The 22,907-nt window shown below is 45.8% G+C and overlaps 1 protein-coding gene across 6 annotated transcripts in view; it reads left to right on the forward strand.

Moving 5' to 3' along the window:
• Positions 1-22,907, forward strand: part of SNAP47 (synaptosome associated protein 47) — a 42,250-nt gene that overhangs the window by 17,452 nt on the left and 1,891 nt on the right. For 2 of the 6 annotated variants that reach the window (XM_086741691.1, XM_086741694.1), the window contains exon 5: positions 8,826-11,433. The exons of 1 other annotated variant lie outside the window; for it this stretch is intronic. In XM_086741691.1, the coding sequence (XP_086597817.1) occupies positions 8,826-8,972 (147 nt within the window). In that variant the 3' untranslated portion in view covers positions 8,973-11,433. Of the gene's footprint in view, positions 1-2,879; positions 3,971-6,791; positions 7,004-8,809; positions 11,434-22,907 lie in introns of those variants that run through there. 3 more of the 6 variants (XM_086741689.1, XM_086741692.1, XM_086741693.1) reach the window with 3 other exon arrangements.

The raw sequence follows: 22,907 nt of genomic DNA on the forward strand, positions 1-22,907 counted from the left end.
TGTTTTCACTATGCTATGTTATTCTTTTTATTAAGGAGTAGCAGTTCTATTTTAGAAACATCCACAAAGCTGAACAAAGTGTTTTATAAACACACAGAGAACTTTTAGTAAGGAAGTATGCCGTCCAGAAAATAATTAAAGGGGAAAAAAGGTTGGAGATTTTACTAGAAAAAAAAATATTTATGTAAAGTGATCCAGTCTGATATTGTTCCTCTCAGTGGCTCTTTAAGGAATTTCTCTCATAGCTGATGTTCAGAGCTTTTAGTGAAGAATCCTTCTTGGTAGTATGTGGTTGATCTGAAGCAGTGGACTGACTGGAAAAACAAAGGAGTATGGTTTTAGTGGTTTTCCCATTAAAATAGGTTTACTGGTGATGATCACAGCCACATCAAAAGATGTGGTTGAAGATTAAACATTATTGTTCGTACATTTTGAATTTTTTTTCCCTGTAGTATCTTATTCTCTTTAATATTCCCTTGTAGCTTGGTGATAGCATGGTGTGAATTTTCTGCAGATTCTATTGCCTTGTAGCCAAACCTGCAGTTGTCTAACTTTTATTTTATAGCTGAGAATTAGAATACAGCAACTTCTGGTAGCTTGAGTGCATTTGACAATCACAAGCGTTTAGTGGCTAAAAATTAAAACCTTATTGCACGAAAAATCTATTTATTAAAATTAACCAGAAGAGAGTTGGGTAAGTGAGAGTTTAGTGTTTGCAGAAGGTTAATTTCAGAAATTTCTGAAGTCCTCTGAGCTAGGTGATAGCCTAGAAACAGTGTTAAGTGGCCAGTGTTATTTAAAACAAAACACTTGCAAGATTAACTAGAGCTCAAAAGGCAATTCTGGTATTTATTTATGCCACACCAAGCCAAGAATTTTTAAGCCAGTTAATGGTTTGGGGTGAGCTTGCAGGGTGGTGTGGGCGGGGAGAAGATCTGAATGCCAAACTGACAGGCCGTGAATTGGCCTGGGTTTTTCCCAATAATTGCTGAGCACCTGTTCCCTGAGAGTCAGGCCTCTTTAATCATCAGGCCAGTCGTTAATAATTTTAAGGTACGTGCTGTAATTCCTATAAAACTCCTGTTCCTTTTCCTTACTACTTGTCAGTGCATAAATACACAGTTTTAGATCAAAGCTTACTTCTATAACCAAAATATAATCAAGATCTTTTCACTAAAATATCTTATTTGGGATTTTTCAAAAGCAAAATGGATCATTCACTATATTCGCCCTTCTCATCTTTTAAAGAGCTTACCTCCATGATCTATCACTTTGTCAAAAAATAAGCGTTTTCTGCAGCAGCATTGACCTCTTGGGAGATTTTAAGGGAGAGTTTTTCTCAATCATAGTTGTACAAATAGCAGCAATCTGTTATTCACGCGTGCATACACTTTGCACAGCTGTTACGTATTCAGAAGGGCTATTTGTTCTTCCTTAAATGTCAGCTTTTCGGTACTATAATTCTGATTTGTAGCCAGACTCAAAAAAGCTAAGTATGGTACGAAGGGTTGTTGGTCATGGACTGCTGCTGAAGACACATTTTGCTATGTCTTGCAAAAAAAAAAGGTTCTTTAAAGCACCTTTTGTTGGTGCTTGATGTCAAAGCAGTTGGCTGTGACTGGAGAAGCAGAGGACGCGTAGAACTGGGCGTTCAGCATCTTCCAACAAATCTTGTGAACAGGGAATGAAGCCTCTCATTTTGTGTGGACCGGTATCTCTCCAGCCGCTCCCAGTTGCGGTGCAAGCACTGCTTTTTCTCCCTGCTCTAAAGCACGAAGCAGAGTGAAATAGCTTGGGATCTTTTGGTTCCGTTAGAAGAGACTGAGGTTTAGAGGGGAAGTGTGAGGATGTGGAAGTGAAGGGAAGCATGATTGAAGCAGGAGGGTTCCTACCAGTAAAAGCAGATTTAAAAGGAGCGGAGGTTGGGGATGTATTCTGATGGGGTTCAAGGGCAGCATCACGGTAAATGCCGTACAAAGCCTTTCAGGTATTGAACCCCTGGAAGCATCAAGGTGAAAATCTTGAAATCACATCTGAGCAAGACATTTAATGCTTACCTAAGGTATGCCAAGGATTTATCTAAGGTTCTGTTTGCCATGTTCAGTCATTTTATAGCTGGGAAGCAGGTTAAGCCCATAAATAGAAAGCAGGGCAGGGAACCAGGATATTTGTTTCGTTTCCAGCTGTGTGGCTTTAAGCAGTAAGATGCGAGCTAGGTTTTAGGGTGCTCCTTGCTGTGGTGTAGCTTGCTTCTTTGTCCTTCTTTTTTTTTTTTTTTTTTTTTCCTCCAAACATGTCTTATCAATGAGCAGTATGCATAGTTGCATAGTCGTTTCAGCCTGCAGCAAGGGTTTGTCTTTCATTGATGCAGTTGCTCCCAGAGAAAAAAATCTTTGCACTGCCTCAGTTCAGCCCCCACTTTGGGAATGAGCAGATGATGGTTAATCACATTTACAAAGCGTTTAGTGAGTAAAGGGGGAAAACAAAAGTGTAAAGCATTAACATGCATCAAAGACAGTGATACTTGTGGCATCACGCTTCCCTGAATGAATTAAAGGTATTTGAGGTCCTTGTGTTTGGTAACTACAATGTTATTCTGAGCAGTTTCCTCTCTTGAGGATTATGATATTTTATTCTTTGTTTATCTGTAATGCAAACACTTGTTTTGAAAAAAAAAAAACAAAAAACAAACAAAATCACAAAGCTCAGAAGAGCTCAGCTCTGTCCCCCTCATTACTTGTGGTGTGGATAAGTCCAGTAGAACTTTCAAAGCTGGAGAAGTGAGGGGAATTTGTGACGAACAGACAAACAGTTGTCACTCTTCCTCTCAGCTCAAAAACAAAGTACTCGCAGTAATAACGATAGATGTTTTGCAACAGGAATTGTTGAACGATGCTAAATTCCTTCCATGAGAGCCAGGAGCCCTGAGCGGTCTGCAGTTGCGATTGAGTGCCTGAGTAAAGGACCTCACGCCTCACCAGGACTTCGTGAAGGGACGTTTGTGTTGAAAAACACAGAGTTTGTGGCAGCGTGAGCTGTATTCCTTAGCTGTGCTCTAGAGGTGGAGAAAGAAGCCTACGAAATTCCTGCGGGCTCTGGCTGAGCCCCTGCCTACGGCCTCGCTGTGGCCGACGTATCGGCACGGGGCGTGGGAGGGGGTATGGTATTATGAGCTTAAGGGCTGTGGTCGAGGCGGCTATATTCACTAAATTTGGATTTATTTTGCCAAACTGGTGCCCTGGTATTTACCGTCTGCAGATAGCATATGCCATGAAGACAAAGATAGTGTTAAAGAAGTTGATTCTGTAACATCTGGGAGAAAAAAAACACATCCCAGTGTATATCACTGACGTTTGCTTCCTCAACGTCTTTTCAAGTCTATGTGGTTCCGTTTCAGTCTTTTGCTGCTTTCAGAGTCTCTTCAGTGTTTATTTACCCTTTTATTGTGCCCTCATCTCAGGAAATCGCAACCGTTCGGTCAGAGAAAAAGTGTTTTGTTGAGGAACCTTTCTTTCCAAGTGCTAAATACCAAATTTGCTCATATCATGGCCTTGTTCCATGGCCTATAGCGATCAACAGACCGCTGATCTTAACAGACACGTGTCATGACCATGCTCCAGACGTATTTTTTGTAAGGCACAATACGGGGAGAGAACTGAGGTCCTCACGCCTAAAACTTTTTATTTGCTTGTGTGTAACTTAAGTATTTGATGGTACCAAAATAAAAGGTGATAGTTAAGCCTGTGGAGCTGCTTGAGTATTTTTTTCCAGACAAGGCCAGTGGTATTTTAGTGACACCGTGAGTGCTTACTACTCCCTGAAAAAGTAAATAAAATCAGACTTCTGTATCGGTCCAAGAAGAAATTATGGGAGAAATCAGCTTTAAGAATAAGATAGTAAACAGTGACCCTTCCATACTGTCCGAATAGCCACTGGCTCAAAACAGCTGATGCTTTAAAATTTGTCTGCTTTTGTGTGCTTCAAGTGCAAGGGACCTGCTGTTCTCTCAGAGTTGCCTGTTCCAGTGTTTTCTGTACTCAGAAGTTTTGTGCTGCAAGAGCCATTTCTGGTTATATACGCCCTGCTTTGGCGTTCAGACCTCAGTGGCCCAGGGATAGCGGAGTGGGTCTCAAGGAGGATTTCAGGGATTTCAAACTACAATTGGCAATACTTCCTGCACAATGACGCTTTCTGTGTCTTACGTTTACTGCTGGATACTCGGTGAATTGAGGTGGTAGATCGTATTTCACAAGCTTTAGATAAATTGCATTATTATGATGGCATCTCAAAACAGAGGGAGGGAGATTTAGATCAGATATTAGGGAAAAATTTTTTACACTGAGGGTGGTGGAACACTGTCCCAGGTTGCCCAGAGAGGTGGTGGATCCCCCATCCCTGGAAACATTCCAGGCCAGGTTGGCCGGGGCTCTGAGCAACCTGATCTGGTTGGAGATGTCCCTTCTCCTTGCAGGGGGGTTGGACTGGATGGGCTTTGAAGGTCCCTTCCACCCCAAACCATTCTGTGATTCTGTGATTTCAGGACCCAAACCAAACTCTCCCTTGTAATATCTTTAGGATACAGTCTCTGTACGCTGCTTGACACTGAGTGTAGGTCTTCAGGTGGTGTGGCAAAGCGATGAAGCAATAGGGCTAAGTACTGAGCAGGTTCACGGGCTTGGAGTCCTCTCCTGTCATTCCATCTGTGTCTGTTGTGACTGTCTCCAGCTAAGCTGGTTTCTCAGCTCTCACTTGAGCCAAAGCAGAGGAGTGATCAGCGCTTGAACTCCTCCTTAAGCAGGTACATAAAGTAGAGCAGATGAATCACCACCTAAACCGCACTGTGTTGTCTAGGTCCCCGTAGTCTATACAAGAACCTGGGGTGCATAGCTTGGACGGACACCTCTTCTTCCAGCAAGGCCCAACTCTGCTGTAGCTGAACACGTGACACAGGTTGGATTTGGAGAGCAGTGACAAATTTGCTTCCTTGTTTTTTACAACAAGAACTCTGCGTGTGGGAACGTTAGGTAACTTCTGTTACACAGAAAGTCTGTGGCAGAGCCACGAGGATAAATCAGACTTTCCAAATTATAATCTGGTGGCAGAAATCTGAGGCTGTCTCAATGTGAGACTGACCAGGGCCTGAGGAAATGTGCCTTTAAAATGCATCTTTGATGGGCTCATACCTGCTGTTTGGCTTTGCGTAACAGATAGAGTTTCACACTGAGTTTTCATGTCTGGGTTCGCTGTCCAAATGACGTGCTGGCACAGACGGCACTGCTGCTCTGAGCAGCTGACAGAACTGGAGCAGTGATAACTAGACATCTTGCCATCATTTTGCTTTGCAAAAATAGTGACCAGCTTTGGCCAGACTTCAGGTTCCAGTAACTCTTTCCAGCAAGCTCTGTGGGCTTTGGTGGAAAAGCATCTTGACCATTTCAGGTCCCGTTGGATTGAGTAGCAGCACTCAGCTTGAACGGTCGAAGATGCTGACAGACAAAGGGTTAAGGGATTTATTACCAGACTCTCTTAGGCAAAGGGAATTAACAGATGAAATTGAGCCACTTGCCTTTTATTTTTGTGTGTGAGTAACCACATCGTCATCGCCCGCTGCGTTTCAAGGCAGAGCCTAATTGGCAGGTGAACTGAGCAAAGCCCTGTAGCTGACTGAGTTTCCATTTTACTGCTTTCGTATTTTAAAAGCTTTTCTGTTCTCCACAATTGTGTCTTTTCCTGCATTTTAAATGTTAACTATGCTCTAATGAACGTGAAGCCTATCAAAAGTAACCTGGTTTGAAACTAAAAATAAACTGTGTTTCATGGCAAACCTGGGCCTTTGTTGGCACAATTTTGATTTACAAATAAATTGGGTGCCTCTTTGAGAGATGGAGAGGGCAGAGTGTCCCAGCTCCTTTCTACATACCCTTGCACCAGCTCCTGCTTTGCTGCATAGGTCTCTTGGAGGCTTGCACTGCATATCACCACATTTACCTTCCACGCTCACCTCCATGGATTTCCCAAGCTGAAATGTGCCTGATGAGACAAGGCCAGGTTGGACGGGGCTCTGAGGAACCTGATCTGGATGGAGATGTCCCTGTTCCTTGCAGGGGGATTGGACTGGATGGACTTTAAAGGTCCCTTACAACCCAAACCGTTCTAAGATGAAGCACACGTCTTTAACTGCCATCCTTTAGGATATGCTGAAGAAGTAAAGTCTCTTCTTTTTAAAACTAGTATAAAAAAATTAAAAGTTTATTGGAGTGGAGGCTGAAACCCTGTAATAATTTCTCAACTGAATATTGAAGCTGGCCTTGCAGTGGACCAGGAGATCTTCAGAGGTCTCTTCCAATCTTACACTGTGACTTTATGAATGGTAGGAGTCATTCCATGTAACACTGGCTACTTTATATATTCATGTTTATATATATGAAATATATGCAGAAGATGCTCAAAGGAAGGACTGAGGGAGAGCCACCTCTGAAATTCCCATTTCCAAGTAGTGAAGTTACTTCCTGAGGAGAGGTAAGACGTTATTTCAGACCCTTTAAAGGTCTTCTAGTCCAACGCTCCTGCAAGGAGCAGGGACATTTTTCTGATCTGACCATGTCGTTTTTCTCACACATCTACCACCTCCAGTTTGGGGAATTCAGCCTGGCTTTCCTGTTACAGTGAAAGAAACTGAAGTGTTTCGTTTGGGATAGGAACCGGAGTTTTTTACCTTGTAGTTTTGGTAAGAAAAGAGAAAGGTAGATAAAGCTTCACCCGTGGTTTGTTTTGTATTTTTGCTTTGGCAGCCAAATTGCAAAACTGGTTACTCACACAGCCGTATTTCTAGCTGCTTGTCATTTGTGGAGAGAGCTGAGAGAGATTTTACGAGATAAATCTCACTACGGTGGCTGACGTCCAGCTTTAGTCAAAGCATTTTGTCTGTGTAAAATTCCCCTGCCGTTCCAGCAAGATATGCTGTTCCTCGCTGCTTTTCTCGAACCGGCAACTTGCAGAGCTGCAAACAACGGGGCTGCTGTGGAATTCAGTCCCGCGTGGGGGTAAGGGGGCTGCTGATGTTTCACAGCAGCTTTCTGGGGCTGATTTTATATATTCTAAGAGGAAAACAAGAAAACAGAGTTCACTAGTTGTTATGAAAAATATAAAATTAAATGTGTATAAAGTACAATTTTTTTTCCCCCCATTTTGTGAAAAGTCACAGACTTACTTTGTTTGACAGGCTGCAGTTCTGATATCTTCAATAGCGTTGCCTGAATATACCACAGCAGTTGATGCTGTGGGATAGTACTGGAATAATTTCCTTTCTTGGATTGGATAAACTGCTCTTATTGAGCAGGCAGCGTGAGGACATCCCCGCGGACCCGCCTGGGGATGCCTAAGGAAGCAGAGCATGTAGGCCAGCAGTGACAGACCCCGTTACGATCTGAAGCAACTGGGAAGCTGGATTTCCAGTCAGTGTGATAGCGGTGCTTCCAAATCTCCATCCGATACCTCTGAGGGAAGGGAGCTTATCAGGCAGGTGCTTTCAGTTTGTTCAGCCAGGCTTATTACGGGAGTAGCCACAAGAGGGAAGAAAAGACAATAATATAACTCGTGCCTTAGGCGGCTGCTGAAAGGAGCCGGTGTTACAGGGTAAGGAATTAGGGCAGGTTTTTTTTGTGGTGTTTGTGTGTCTGCTCCTGGACTTGTTTGTGTGGACTGATGAAAATTACGCTGGAGTAAGCCCTGTAAGCCAGTGTATGGTGTCATTATGGATGTCTCCTAGCCTTAAGAACGCATCAGACTGGCTTTCTCCTTACCCTTTCTGCCCTGTTTGGACCAGCATCTATTGGCTTTTTCGGACAACAGGGTCTCCTCACAATCTTGGGGTGGGTCAGGGTGTTTGCTTACAGTCCCACATAGGACCAGTAACTTGCTAAGAGCAGCGTAAACTGGTTGATGTGTAACAACGCTTGTGGCCTGGAACAGAGCTGCAGCCAGTGCATCTGTTGTTTCTCCTCTCGCGTCCAGCCTGAGCCACTTGGCCGCCTTGACGTCCGTTCATACCACACCACCCTCTAGTCCCTTGAAAATTGTTTCGTTGCTCAAATTTCACCTTTTCCCTTCTGCTTCATCCAGTGACACTTCTTTCTTTAGCGGATTGTAGTAAAACAACATTTTCTTGTCCTTTGACCTGGTCCCTGCCTAACCTTGCTGCGACTTCAGCCGTGTGATCCCTTTCTGGCTCTACACCAGCCGTACTCTCTGTCTGCGTCGGCTCTTAACACGCGCAGCCTCTCAGGGCAAGCTACTGCTCTACGATGCCGACGTACCCGGGAAATAATAGCAGAGCCAGCAAAAGCTGATGTTTACACTGATTTTTACTTCTAATTTATTTCCCCCTCATATAACCATGACATTTCAGATGTGATTTTTCTGATCTTTACTTCATTGTTTAGTTCATAGAATCATGGAATGGTTTGGCTTGGAAGGGACCTTTGAAGCCCACCCAGCCCAACCCCCCTGCACGGAGCAGGGACATCTCCAACCAGATCAGGTTGCTCAGAGCCCCGGCCAACCTGGCCTGGAATGTTTCCAGGGATGGGCCATCCACCACCTCTCTGGGCAACCTGTTCCAGTGTTCCACCACCCTTAGTGTAAAAAATTCATCTCAATTCAGCTCATCGAAGCAAGATCTCTGTCTTTTCACCAGCAGACTTCAGGGCACGCTCCATGATTTGGTCATTTAGAGCAATGAAATGACTAATTGCCGTGGGTCTGTTACATTTCTCAAAGAACTGGCTGGTCAGTCACTGAAAGCTCTCAGTCTTTTCTTCTGACAGATCCTAAAGAAGCTGAAGGGCCTCGCCTTGGAGACAGAAGCCGAGCTGGAGAGACAGGACGAAGCTCTCGATTCCATCACTACCTCTGTAGACCGCGCGACGCTGAATATCGACAAGCAGAACCGCAGAATAAAGAAACTAACGTAGCGCCCGCAGGAGCCGGTGGAGATGGTGTCGTGCGGAAGAGGAGGATCGGGGAATTGTGCTTTTCAAGACTGATTCTTTAATAGACACTTCGATTGCGTGGGAGGTGTTTGCAGTATTGCCTGGAATATGGTGCTGCTGTTGTCGAGTTCCTGAGGGTTTTGAAAACGTTTCCAGACTTTGATGATGTGTGAAGGCTGTTTTAGGATTAAAAAGGCCAAGACTTTTAATTGCGGTGAAACACTGATAGTGGATTCTTTACTACAGAAAATCTGTAAATATGAAGGGATGTGATATAATCGGAATCAACTTTTATGTGCTTTTTTTATGTTGCTGCTTTTGAAAGGTTTTTTTTTTTTACTGCGACGAAGAAGTGAGGGAGAAACGAACTGCATATTGGACTACTTTAGATGATTACAGCCTATTAATTCTCTCTCAAGGTCTTTCTGTAAAATAGCTAATAGCGGAACTAAGGGCCAGATGTCCAACTGCAAGTCATTGAGGCTTTCTTTGTGAGTTATTGCCGAGGTGAGCAAATGGTGCCGATAAAACCTTGTGTTCCCTGAGCAAATAGTTTTAATAGGTTTCAATCATGCTTTTTATGTACCTAGAAATTTTATAAGAGTAATGAAGCCGCAGCTGTCTGTTGCCATGTCCTGGAAAATCAAGAGAAGGTTAGTTAATGTGCATATATTGGTAGAGGCATCTACTTATTGAGCAAATTTTTTTTTTTTGCCATTCAATAAGTGTTCTGCTTACTTAAGTCACTTATAAAAAGTAAATGTCAAAGTTAAATACTTGCTTCTGCTTTCCAAAAAAGGGCCTGCTGATCTTTGGTGATCATCTACCTGGTTTTGTGTGTTTTATTTTTCCCCTTTAAACTTCACACCTAGTGAAGGAATTGATTTTGGAGTGGAGAAAGTGATTTTTCTTCATGAACAAATTTATTCAATTCTCAAAGTTCACTGTTTGTATCCCTCACTTGCACATAATGGTTTTATATTTTTGGTAATAGTCTGACATGGGATCAGCGTCCTCAGAGCATCGTGAACATAGTGTTCACTTAATGTGGACCCTAAATACCGTGTTGGATCTGGGCTGCCGCATCTCTGGTGGATGTTAGTGTAAGGTCTCTTGTCCCTTTACTTCTCTGTCCTTCATTTTCCAAGGATCTCCCTACTGTTCATCTCCAACTCTCTAAGTGGGAACTTTGCGAGTTGTGTGGAGCATTCCATGGTTTTTGTGTGCCCACTCCGGATTCATAGGCTGAGGGGTCTACGGTCAGAGCTGTGGACATCTGGATGACGTTTGGTAGTCGTGGCACATCCATTTATCTTCTGGCGTTTATTTATTTGCACTAACTGATGGTGAAGCATTTCAAAACTTCGTGTAGGTCTATATTTCTAAAATAAAAGGGAATACTGTCAAATGTTGTCTGATAGGTTTTGTTGAGTTTACAGTTTGCTTCATCGAGACTACAGGACAGTGGAGACCTTTTCCCCTCCTAATTTACTTGATACTCTATAGGAGAGATTCCAGGTAGTCCATGTATCTGTTGCCTGTGGCAGAGAACTCACATTTCATCAGTTCCTACGGTTTACCAGCTGTTTTAGTTCAAAAATAGCTGTTGTAATATGTCTTTTTTTTTTTTTTAAGTGTTTTTATATTAAAAAATTCTTCTTGTATTGCTTTCAAATACAACACTTCTGGTGCAATATTTTTAACTATTGAAGCTTTGAACTCTTTGTTCCCCCCATAGCTGATGTGAAATTTTAATGTTTCAGAGTAATTCAGCCTACCTTTTAAAACAAGATACGTGGAGTATGTTGTTTTCAAGATCTCACTCTACCTTGTTTTGTATTACTTAATATTAGTTTGTTAGTACTGGAATAAAGTGTACTTCTGCACTTCAAGGTCTTAATTTACAGTCCAAGTTGTTACTGGCATGCACTTTACCTCCTTGCTGGATATGGTGATTATGTATACATACACTACCTACCGTGAAATAAAATATTGTCTGGGGCTTCTCTTGTTTGTTTCCGATCCCCAAATCACTGTTGCTTTACTGTGAAAGGAAGATAACGTTTACACAGCTAATTATTTAATGAATTTAAAAATATACGTTGCACAAAATGTATGTTAACTGAGCCTGATGCTGACTGGGAACGGATCTCTGAACTGAATCAGTCCGAACCAGGATTGCCAAAAGTAAATACTAATTACGTGTCATTTAGTTTAGCATTCTTTGTGTCGTACTCCTTCTTGTGGTTTTTAGCGCTGGCTGTTGCATCTGATGGAGTATTTTGTGGTTTGTGTCAGCCCAACATGTCCACGCTAAAGCAAAAAAATTGTAATATTGTTTGTAAGAAGTGACCCATTATAGAGCTGTGCATTAGCTGAATTCCGTGTACCCGGAGGACTTTCAGTCTGTAATTTCTTCTTATTAAATATCTTGGAATAGTGATCTTCTCTCTTGTGTTCACTTGGCTGAGAAGTTGCAGTGAAAAACACTCTCTCCGCCCCGTTGTCATACTGTGGAGCAGAATTTAATGTAGCGCTTTGTGTAGGGTTGAGTTTTAGGATAGACTTTTTTTTTTAAAAAAAAAAAAAAAGGGAAAATATGGACTGGTGGAATATTAGCGGTGTGAATGTTGGACATGAAGTGGGTGAACGTCAGCACGGTGTATGCGGCGGGTGGTGCTCTGTCCTGGAGAATGTTGAGCAGGAGCAGCTCCAGCCCTTAGAGGGTGGACTCAGAACTGATGGACGTGTCAGGATTTGAACACGTACACAAATACAAAGATTTTACTCTGATCAAAACTTCTCTTATGTAGTAATACAGCTTCTGTTATTGCCAAAAGTGCTTAGAGCCTCCTAAGTTCCCTTCTACCTTAAACCCAAGCTCCGTTATTTTTCCAGTAACGCCACAGATCTGGACCAGTGCTCCATGGGGGAAGATGCAGCAGGTGGCACGTGCCAAACGAGATTTGTGTGCTTCGTTCTTCACTGCCGTTATTGTCATCTACACGGAGACATACTTCTAGGATAACTTTTGCCTTTCATATGCAGAATTTATTAGTTCTTTGCAGGTCTTTTACTACAACGTGAAAAGTAGGGGGCTTTGTCATTAAGAGACATAAGGTATCCCTTGCCTCTGCTCCCTGTGTGTGAGCAATGTTAGATTTCAGCTCGGTAGAGGGAAAAATAATTTTGTAATGGTCCCAGTCATCGGTTTAACAGCTGGGCTTTGCAGAGTAAACAGCGCGTGGCTCACCTACCACCTCGGGCTTGCGTGTTTGCGACTCGCAGCTCGGCACGAGGATCCTGACGTGGCTCCTTGGGTTGTCCATCATGGACCTGATGGGGAGCATATTGGTCTGGGCTTCGCCCACCAGCCTTTTCCATGTGCTGGATGTGCAGCATACATTTGCTCAGCCCAGCCCAGCCCAGCCAGGCCGTGCCGTCTCTGGCGAGCTTTTTTCCTCGTCAAGGTAAATACAAGGTGTGGGGCCAGCTTCCTGCGAGCCAGGGCACACCGAAGACAAAACGAGCACCCTGGGTTCAGGCTGCCTCCTGTTTGAAGTGGAAAAGTGTTTGCTTAATGGTTTAAAAGTCCAGCCTGGCTTCTGTCAAGTGGTTTAATTTTAAACCAGCGGTTTTTAACGCTTTTATAGTTTGGCAGCAGAAGGGTTAAAGTAGTTCAACGCTAGAAGTTTGAGTTCAAGATTCTGGCGTTTTTTTTTTCATTGTTTGCTAGGAGTTTTAGTTAGATCCTGGATCATTCAGGCTGGGAGGGAATAAGAGCTGAAGAGAGCCAAATGCACGGTGGTGTCGTAAGCTCTTACCTTACAGCAGGCAGTGCACCTTGACCATACCAGCCTGGTGCATCAAAAGGATGGTGGTGGATCATCAGAGAGGTGGTGGATGCCCCATCCCAGGCCAGGTTGGACGGGGCTCTGAGCAACCTGATCTGGTTGGAGATGTCCCTGCTCCTTGCAGAGGGGTTGGACTGGATGGCCTTTGAAGGTCCGTCCCAACCCAAACCGTTCTGTGATTCTATGGTGTAGATTTGGGTGTAGACTCAGGTTTTGCTGGTTAAGAATTTATTCAGGAGCTGGCAGCAACGAACGAGCTTTGGAGGACTGGGTTATATCATCACGGAAGGGGGAAACTGCTTGAGATTTCTGGAGGGGGAAATTTGCTCTGCTGGGTGGGATGGGGCTGCTTTAGAGAGGAGAATGAAAGCTGAGGTGGAAGATCTGGCCTTAGTCTGACCAGGTTTTGTGTCTGACGTTGCTACAGGCTGTCAGCCGTGGGATTTAATTCAGATCCCCTCTCTTGGGATTCGTGCTCACTTTGTATCAGCTGAAAATGAGAATATTTCCGCTTGGCGTTTCAATTGCTGACCAGCAACATGACAATATTGCTGTTTGTCATCTTTTCAGAACCTTAAAAAAAGCTTGCAGCTCTTGAATCCTAATGTATCTTAAAAGCACCCACCCTAGTGTGGAGCTTCTGTAATTGGAGGAGTAAACCCAGCAGTTCTGGATACTATGAATGAACACTGAACACACTGGAACCTCCCTCTGAGTGAATTACTGGTCCCCCCATTTCACAGGTGGCGGAAACAGAGAGACCAGACCTGTGACAGGTTGAAAGATCAGCCTGCAAGGAGGACTAAACCACAAACTGCGCTTAAGCCTCTGAAGCATAGCGTTAGGAACAGGACCGTCTCCTAACGCTCGATGGGGCTCACGAGGCTTCTCGTTATTGTGCAGTGTTTATCCTAGGCTCGTAAAACCCTTGCTGCTTAACATTTTGCTTCTCGTTCGGGCAATGAGCTTGTATGACGCAAACAGAGACAGGAGAGGGTGACTGCAGGTACGCAGCGACGCCAGGGGCTCCCTTCCGTGATGGCATCTCCATCCAGCTCTTCCTGTCTCGCCAAGCTGCTGAACGCCAAAGGCTGGAAAAGGAATCTGCGTTCGGTGAAACGGTTTCCAGGACTTGAATTCTCCTTTAGGAAATGAACCTTTCGGGCTGCCTCCCTTCTTTTCCTTGTAACTTCTGCGTAAGAAGGAAACCACACTGCAGGCTTGCGTTTTTTGCTCTAATACACTGTATTAATCGTGCGTATTTAACACGGGGGTTGGGCTGAGGTTTGGACTGGGCTTGCTGGTTACGCTGCATGGTGAATACCGGAGGGTGTTTCAGCTCTAAGCCATCTCATGGCATTCATAAAGTTGTGTAAAAATCACTGCCTGCGTTTTACGGAGGTGGTAACAGGTATAGAAATCGGTATGTACCATGGTAAGGCCTCAAAATTTATCCCAGGCACAGATCCAGGCTGGGCAGAGAATGGATGGAGAGCAGTCCTGAGGAGAAGGACTTGGGAGCACTGTGAGTGAGAAGCTGGACATGAGCCGACAACGTGCCCTTGCAGCCCAGAAACCAACGGCACCCTGGGCTGCACCCCCGCAGAGTGGGCAGGGGGTGAGGGAGGGGATTCTGCCCCTCTGCTCTGCTCTGGTGAGACCCCCCTGCAGCGCTGCGTCTGGCTCTGGAGCCCCCAACACCAGAAGGCCGTGGAGGTGTTGGAGAGGGTCCAGAGGAGGCCACGCAGATGCTGAGACGGCTGGAGCAGCTCTGCTCTGAGGCCAGGCTGAGAGAGCTGGGGCTGCTCAGCCTGGAGAAGAGGAGGCTCCGGGGAGAGCTGAGAGCGGCTCCCGGTGCCCAAAGGGGGCTGCAGGGAAGGTGGGGAGAGACTCTTCAGCAGGGCCTGCTGTGACAGGACTAGTGGTAATGGTTTTAAAATAGAGGGAGGTAGATGTAGATACGATATTAGGAAGAAATTTTTTACGCTGAGGGTGATGATGCACAGGCCCAGGTTGCCCAGAGAGGCGGTGGATGCCCCATCCCTGGAAACATTCAAGGCCAGGTTGGCCGGGGCTGTGAGCAACCTGATCTGGTTGGAGATGTCCCTGCTCCTTGCAGGGGGGTTGGACTGGGTGGGCTTTGAAGGTCCCTTCCAACCCAAACTGTTCTATGATTCTATGATCAATGCCAACCAGAACTGGAGCATCATCTTCCTGGTTAGAAAGCCCCTATCCCATCCCATCCCATGGACTGCAAGGAGAACAGTTTTCCTTCTGTTCCTTGGTTGTGCTGGACTAAATTTAATAGATATGTAACAGATACCCTGCTAATCAGTGTGCTGTCTGAATGCAAGCTTTTCAGGAGATTGTGTTTGTAATGTGGGTACCTCTATGCCTTCATAACTGCTAGAAGTGCTGTTGTGGTGATTTTTTTTTTCCATACACATCAAGTTTTCAGCCTGACGACTGGATCCTGTTCAATTTTGAGCTACTTAATAGCTTCCAGCCTTTTTCTGCTGCGCTGTGAGTGGAAATAAATGACAATCGGTCCCTTGGTTTTGTGCCACGTTTTTCTGTCTGATTTCGCCTTCCTCCTGAAATGAAAGAGCTGGATCTTGCAACCTGGTGGTGAAGCAAGCCAAGGAGCTAACTGATGGTGAGCTATCTCTCAACAGCTGCTCTGATTATCCATTTGTATATTCTTGCCCTGTGGTAGATGTTGTTTATACGTTTGTGCCTCTTAACGAAGACTAAGACGTTTGGATTTGATAGGATAAGCAAGCTCGTGAAGCTACCTTGGAGCTGGAGGTGTGCCCTGGCTCGTCTTACCTTGTGTGGAAGATGTCGTGTCCCAGCCAAATCCTTCTTGATGTGTCAGGTAAGGATCAGTCTCTTAATCTAGCATCTTTTCATCCATTCGTAGCAAGAATTCTTAGAAGGAAGTACAGGAGGGAGGAAAGAAGAGAACCGGAGAAAGCAAAAGGTGGACATGGATGTTGGAGGGACCAACAAGTTCAGTGTCTTCCTGCAGGCTGAACGGCTTCTGCTAAAATCACATGCTGCCTGTTTGCAAACTCAAGCCTCCGATGCCTTCAGTGCCGCTACCTGTTTAAACACGACAGGGTGATGATTTTAAATCCATTTTCTTATTTTGGTCTTCAAGCCCTGTTTCCCAGCCAATGGAAAAGGTGCACCGTTCCACACCTGCTGCTGTTGAAGGCTACTTGGTCCCTCCTTGTCGTAGTTCAGCCCCGATCAGGACCAGACTGCGCAGTCTCTCTCTCGCTCCCCCCACCTTCCGAGAGAATAGGGAGAGATGATATAAGAAAAACGGCTCAAGGTTTGAGATAAGGACGAGGAGAAATCCTTAAAATTACCGTCACAGGCAAAACAGACTCGACTTGGGGAAAACTATTCATTTATTTCTAAAATTAGCAGGAGAATGAGACAGGGAACAAGATAACCTCCCTCCACCCCTCCCTCTTCGCGGGCTTAACATTATCTCTACTACCTTCCCCTCCCGAGCGGCACGGGGGGGGAAAAGGGAATGGGGGTCACGGTCAGTTCATCACGCGTTGTTTTACACCACTGTATCATCGTCAGGGGAAGAACTCCTCGCATTCCTCCTCTGCTCCAGCGTGGGGTCCCTCCCACGGGCCACAGTCCTTCGTGAAACTGCTCCGGCGTGGGTCATCTCTTCCACGGGGTGCAGTCCCTCCAGAACAGCTGTCCCAGCGGGCCCTCCACGGGCCACAGCCTCCTTCAGGCCTCCACCTGCTCCGGCGTGGGGTCCTCCACGGGCTGCAGGTGGATCTCTGCCCCTCCGTGGACCTCCATGGGCTGCAGGGGGACAACCCGCTCCACCATGGTCTTCACCACGAGTTGCAGAGGAATCTTGGCCAGAAGCCGTATTACTCCTCCCCCTCTTTCTTCACTGACCTTGGCGTCTGCAGCCGTTCCTCACAACAGGCTGGCAGACGCCTCTCAGGATCCTTTTTACATCTTATTCACTTCTCATCTCCTCTCCACTTCTTGCAGCCAGGCCGGGCTGAGTTGGGCCCAGTCGGCTGCCTGGCAGGAGGCCAGAGGGTGAGGCCTGCAAGGCCCATGAGGCTCGCGCCTCCCCCTCTCTGCCCCTGCTCAGCTGCTTCACATCTTCTCTCCTTTTTTTCCTGTTTTCCCCTACTTAAATACGTTATCGCAGAGGCGTTATCACGGGACATTCTGCTACCAATTGGCTTGGCCTTGGCCAGCAGCAGGTCCGCCCTAGGCCCGGCCGAGTCCACTGAACAAAGGGGAGCGACTTCTAGCAGTTTCCTACAGAAGCTACCACCTTAGGCCCCCCTCACTAACAAAACCAGAACACTCCTATACCTATGGACAGTTTATAGCACAAATTATCTTTACAGACCTCAATAACTTAATCCCCTTCTCTCTTCTTGTTTATAATTTCAGGCTGTGGCTTCATACCTTGGGCATTTTATATAGAACATCGCCCATCCAGTGCTCTCAACTCTGTCAATCTAATCTTCATAAACAGCCTGATGCAGAGGAAAACTGCTTTTTCCCAGGAGAGGAAGGAATTTCTGTAAAGTTGATAATTAAGAGAAATGTCTATTTCTGATCATAGCTTGATCAGAAATTTTCCATGGCATCTTCCCTCTGAGTCTAAATGCTCTGTGCCTCGATTCTCCCGTGGTCGGCAGGGTGTTGTAATTCATCCTTAGCCCGTCTTTAAGTGACCTAACGGTAAACCTTTGGGACATAAAATCACCTGTTCATGTGTAAACAGCTGGAACAGTGGGGCTTTGGTTGCCGCTGTAGTACGAACAACAGTAATCTCAGCTGAGCTGTTAGTAAGTCGGTGGGAGCAGGCCTTGGAGCAGGTTATCCAAAAGTTCCTCCTTTTCTCTTTGACCATATTATCGTGGTGCGACTATTTCTCTTCAAATTATTCGCTGCTCCCGTGTGAGCTAGCTTTGCCTGCTCAGATGTTCAGTGATCATGTTGGGTTTTGTGTGGGTGCAGCTGTGGAAGAGGTGAGAGTTTATTTCACCGGGCTCTCAAGAGGTGTTTTAAAGAGGCAGAATTTTTACTTGTGACTAGATGTTCCTCTTGCGCTGGGATTCAAGGATGAAAGGATCGCTTTGTGGTACGGCTGAGCTGTCTTTCGAGACTGGTGTGTAGCCAAGATTCCTCCCTTTTGGTCTTAGGAACCAAGATGCATGGATTGTCATCCCATGTTCCTTCTATAATTTTTGGGAGAGAGTCATGGAGACAGACTGGCACTAACAGGCCGTTCTTCTGGGTCAGACTCAGATGCCTGCCAGGTCTACTGCCACTTCCACATCTACTTCTTGCAAAATCCTCTGCATGATATTCAGATCCCGTTCCTTTTCCCATCCCACCTCAGGGTGAGGAATGGAGATTCTGAGCAACCTGATCTAGTTGGGGGTGTCCCTGCTCCTGGCAGGGGGATTGGACTAGATGACTTTTGAAGGTCCCTTCCAACTCTAACCATTCTATGATTCTATGATTCCCTACTGTTGGCCCATCTCCCTTGTTCTCATCTCCTCCATCTCCGTTCTACCTTCTCCAAACATCTACAGCCATCTCCTTGGCTGTCAGTAGGTGCAAGGAGTAACAGTCTCAGGTCTAAGGCAGTTTCGATAAATATTTAAGGCTCTGTGCAATGACACTACACATGTATAAATTGAACGCCTTAATCTGAGACTAAAGCCAGGCACGCTTCATGCTGATCCCATGTGCTGGACCATGCTGGAGCATCTTTGGGTTTATTTCACAGGGCTTCTCTCTCCTTCAGCGTGACCCATCTGTCTTGCTCGGGACAGGGCTGCAGGTTATTTCAGGTTTGTCTTTTGACTGTTCAGCCTCGTAATTCTGCTCCAAAATAGGATGTGTCCTTCCACGTCGAGTCCTTGCTCAACTGCCCTGCCCGTGGTGCTCTGTGCATCCCACCTGATGCACTCATGGGGAAGGAGATGCTCTGTTTGGCAAGTTTGAAGCTATCATGGTCCCAGAGGCTGGATGCCCTTGGAGAGACTATAGAAACACCAGTAGATCTCAATTTCGATAGCTCCAAAACCATTACATGCAATTAATCTCTGCCAAAGTAATTTCTACTAGATGTTTTATGGGGCTGAGCTTGATACGTGAGCTTACGCTCCATAACGCTGGGTGGGAAATTCCCACAGCTGGTTGGCAGCCAATTGAGGCTTTCTCCGGGTCAGTGCGTTTCTGAGCCAGTCCTCGGAACTTCTCATTTCAGCTGCCTCCAGTCCTTTGCAAGGCTGAGCGTGCAGTTCCCACCACAGAGAGCATCATCCAGAGCCAATGTCCAGGGAGAAAAAGGAGAAAGGAGAAGAACACAGATTGTTGTGTTTCCCAAGGTGTGGTGCACCATGATAGACAGGCTTCTTGGGGTTTTTTTTTTTTTTTTTTTTGAAGCTTATAGCACTTCTCCGTATCCAAAGGATCTGGACTGTCCCTTCACCAGGGGCCAGGTTCTGACCTCTCTACTTGAACAACTTCAGACTTCAACAAGGATATTTTGAGGGAGAAGTCCTGCTCATTGCATACTTTGGTAGCAGACTCTTCCCTTCTATATGAAGAGAAACCTCTTCTTGGGTCCAGGAAGGCCATCCAGGACCCTTTGCACTTTAATGGGGAGCAGTTAGGCCACTGCAAAGATCCATTCTTGGGACTGGTTTTTTTGTGCTCAACAGGAAATTTCCGATTTTTTTTAAAATATCTGATAATGCAAATTGGGATGGAAAGGAGGGATTTTGGCAGATCGATGAAAGCCATCCAGCCTACTGAAACTAATGAAATCAGACAACATTCAAATCAATGAATTAAAAAAACCGAAGCAACAAAATAAAATTGTTCTTCGACCAAGTGCCTGAGCCTGGAGTGCCCTTTCCCAGACAGATGAATTCTGGAAGATTGTGTAGGGTTCAGATATTTTGTTCAGTGGGACTCACGTCCTTACGTAAGTACAGAGACATACTTCTTTGAAGCATTCATAAAAAATATAAATTAAAGCAGCATGCTGTTTGAATGAAAGCATAAAATGGATCGGCTCCCAGTACAGACTTATTTTAGAAATAACCTTGAGTAAGAACAGACATTTTAAAAATTATTATAAGCAAGAGACTTCTACACCATCCAGCTGTAATTTTTTTCGGGCTGTGCGGGTTACTGTGGTCTCAAATCTGTCTGTTTTACCACAAATACCATGCAATTTAATTTTTCCCTTCAAACGCCAGCTCCCAAATCTTAGTCATTAAGTGAGAATCTGATTTTGTTGGGAAGCTGGTGGTTCCGTGCTTCTTCGGTAATAAATCGATGAAGAGAATCTCCTCCAAAGAACCTGGAGCGAATGCCTCCTTTAGACGTAAAAGCGTTAAGTGCAACAGGTGACCTAGGAGCGCGTTACCGCTGCTCAGCAATCCCTCTCCCTCCGACATGACGGTTGGGTCCCAGCGTGCTTTAAGCTTACCCTAAATCTTAAGCACGTGTTTTAAGTGTTTTGCTGACTAAGGGTGAGATTTAATAAACAATGCCTGGCTTTTATATAGCGCTTGCCATAAATACCGCATCGTGGGGTTTTTGGAGCAAATAAATGGGCTGGATGAGCAGACAGCGAGGTGGATTGAACACAGGCTGAGAGGGTGGTCATCAGTGGCACCAAATCTAGTAGAATGCCAGTGACTAGCAGTGTACCCCACGGGTCAACACTGGGTCCAGTCTTGTTCAACATCTTCATTAATCATCTGGATGCAAAGAGGACGGAGCCAGGCTATCTTTTGAGGTGCCCACTGGCAGGACAAGAGGCCATGGACATAATCTGAAACATAGGAGGTTCCATCTGAATAGCAAAAAACCACTTTTTTTTTTTACTGTGAGGGTGACTGAGCACTGGTGCAGGTTGCCCAGTGAGGTTGTGGAGACTCCATCCTTGGAGATACTCAAAAGCCATCTGGCCGTGGTCCTGGGCAGCTGGCTGTAGGTGGCCCTGCTTAAGCAGGAGGCTTGGACCAGATGACCTCCTGCAGTGCCTTCCAAATTTAACGGTTCTGTGATTCTGGGCAACAGCAGTCGATGAGGCACGAGATGGTACAATAGCTTGTACAGCAGCATAGAGCAGTGTCACGGCCAAACGAAAAATGAATTCCTTGCTTCCATCCCAGTGGATTAGTCACGTGCCAGGTGACTAACCTAACCATACAGGCTCACTTGCCTGGCCCCAGAGGCAGCGTGGCCGTGGGTCCCCCTTCCTGCGACTGGCAGGGGTCTGGGGCTGGCTCAAGGACCTGTGCGTAGTGCTTGGGAGTGAAAAAACACACCGAATCTTGGTACCACTCAGTGCTTCTACTCCCTCGTTGCACCACGCTAAGGCAACAGCTAGGGGAACGCAGCAGCCAGAATCTGACTGCTGACAAATCCTACCAGCCCTTGGGGCAGGAATGCGAAGCCTTTCCTCAAAAGGATCCCAAGACATTTTATCTGCTTCATACTGCTCACTCAATTTTGGGCAGGGCATGAGAGGCAGGGAGAAGCTACCAGACCAGCTGAGAAAGGAACAGGAACATGTTGCCCAGAGAGGCGGTGGATGCCCCATCCCTGGAAACACTCAAAGCCAGGTTGGCCGGGGCTCTGAGCAACCTTATCCGGTTGGAGATGTCCCTGCTCCATGCAGGGGGGTTGGACTGGGTGGGCTTCGAAGGTCCCTTCCCACCCAGACTATCGTATGATTCCGTCACTTTTATTTGTGTATCTGTATTCGTTTGCTGCACAGATGATACAGGGGATGGCAACCTGCAGCCTGGGTAGTTTTTACAGTGGTGCCAGTCCCAGCTGAAGACCACAACCAAAGGCACCATCGATGCTATTTTTATGTCTGATTACTCCATCAATTTAAGGAGTCCTTCCTAAGTCTTCGCTTTCATAGCCTCCCCCCATCCAGAAAAGCAGATGTGGGAACCTGAGCTCCCAGACAGAGATAGGGGCTCCTTTGGGTGCTCTACATCTGCATAAGAGAGTGTCCCAGTTTGGCAATTAAATAGCAAAAACAAAGATGGGAAAAAATAACAGGGCACAGGAAAGAAGTTACTGGGTGACCCAGCATGGCTGTGCAGAAGGACTTATCCTGCAGAACAGCACTGTGCCTGAGCACATGGTGCAGCAGGCTGACACTCCCAAATTTTGCCCTGCTTTCTTGATTTTTACCTTCAGAAGGATTTCTGGAGGACTTCAGAGATACAGGCTGTATTTCCAGCTTTGCTGGGCGATGCACATCCGGCATTGTGTGCCTCAACTTCCCTGCACGTCACATGGAGATAACACCGTTGACCTTCAGAAATGGCTTTAAGGCTTGTGGTTGACGTGGGACATGACAGGATCTTGATATTATGATTTATTGTTGTATTTACATTCTTAGCTTGCTACTGCTGTCCCAAGACTATGTTCTTCTCATCTCTTCTCTTTTGCATCAAGCTTTTCTCTTCCTACAGTGGCTGCAGTTGCCCTGATGGGTGATTTTCTAGCCTGCTTCGATATATCTGTGGAAATACAAACTGTTGCGGTTTCTGCTCAGGAAATGAAAGCATTCCATCATTCTCCATGCTGGTTGGGAAATGCAAACTGGTCAGCTGGACCAGCATCCCCAGGTGCCTCCTTGGCACTGTCTGATGGCAGGGCCTGAAACAGCAACCAGGCAGGACAGGGTGGAAAGCCGCTTAATGGAGTTTACAGTGTCCTTTAGAGGGGCAGCTGGAGCACTTAGCAGAAAATGAAGGGGTTTTGACTTTCTGCCTGTGGCAGGTGGAAGGAATTTGCACTCAGATGCGAGTAACAGATGCCGTTCTCCCTCGTGGTTCCCTCTGCCTGCTCAGGAAGGTGTTTTCAGCTAATGCTTGGTATGTTGTCCCCCTGGGATTCCAGTTCCTTTTGCTATAATAGGATTTTAATTTTAGCTTCTAATATGAAATTACGCTGGTCTCCAGGTACATGAGAAAATAATTTCCACACCAGCTCACTT

The sequence above is a fragment of the Chlamydotis macqueenii genome, chromosome 2, assembly GCF_036417535.1.
Source record: "Chlamydotis macqueenii isolate bChlMac1 chromosome 2, bChlMac1.mat, whole genome shotgun sequence".
Classification (NCBI taxonomy): domain Eukaryota; kingdom Metazoa; phylum Chordata; class Aves; order Otidiformes; family Otididae; genus Chlamydotis; species Chlamydotis macqueenii.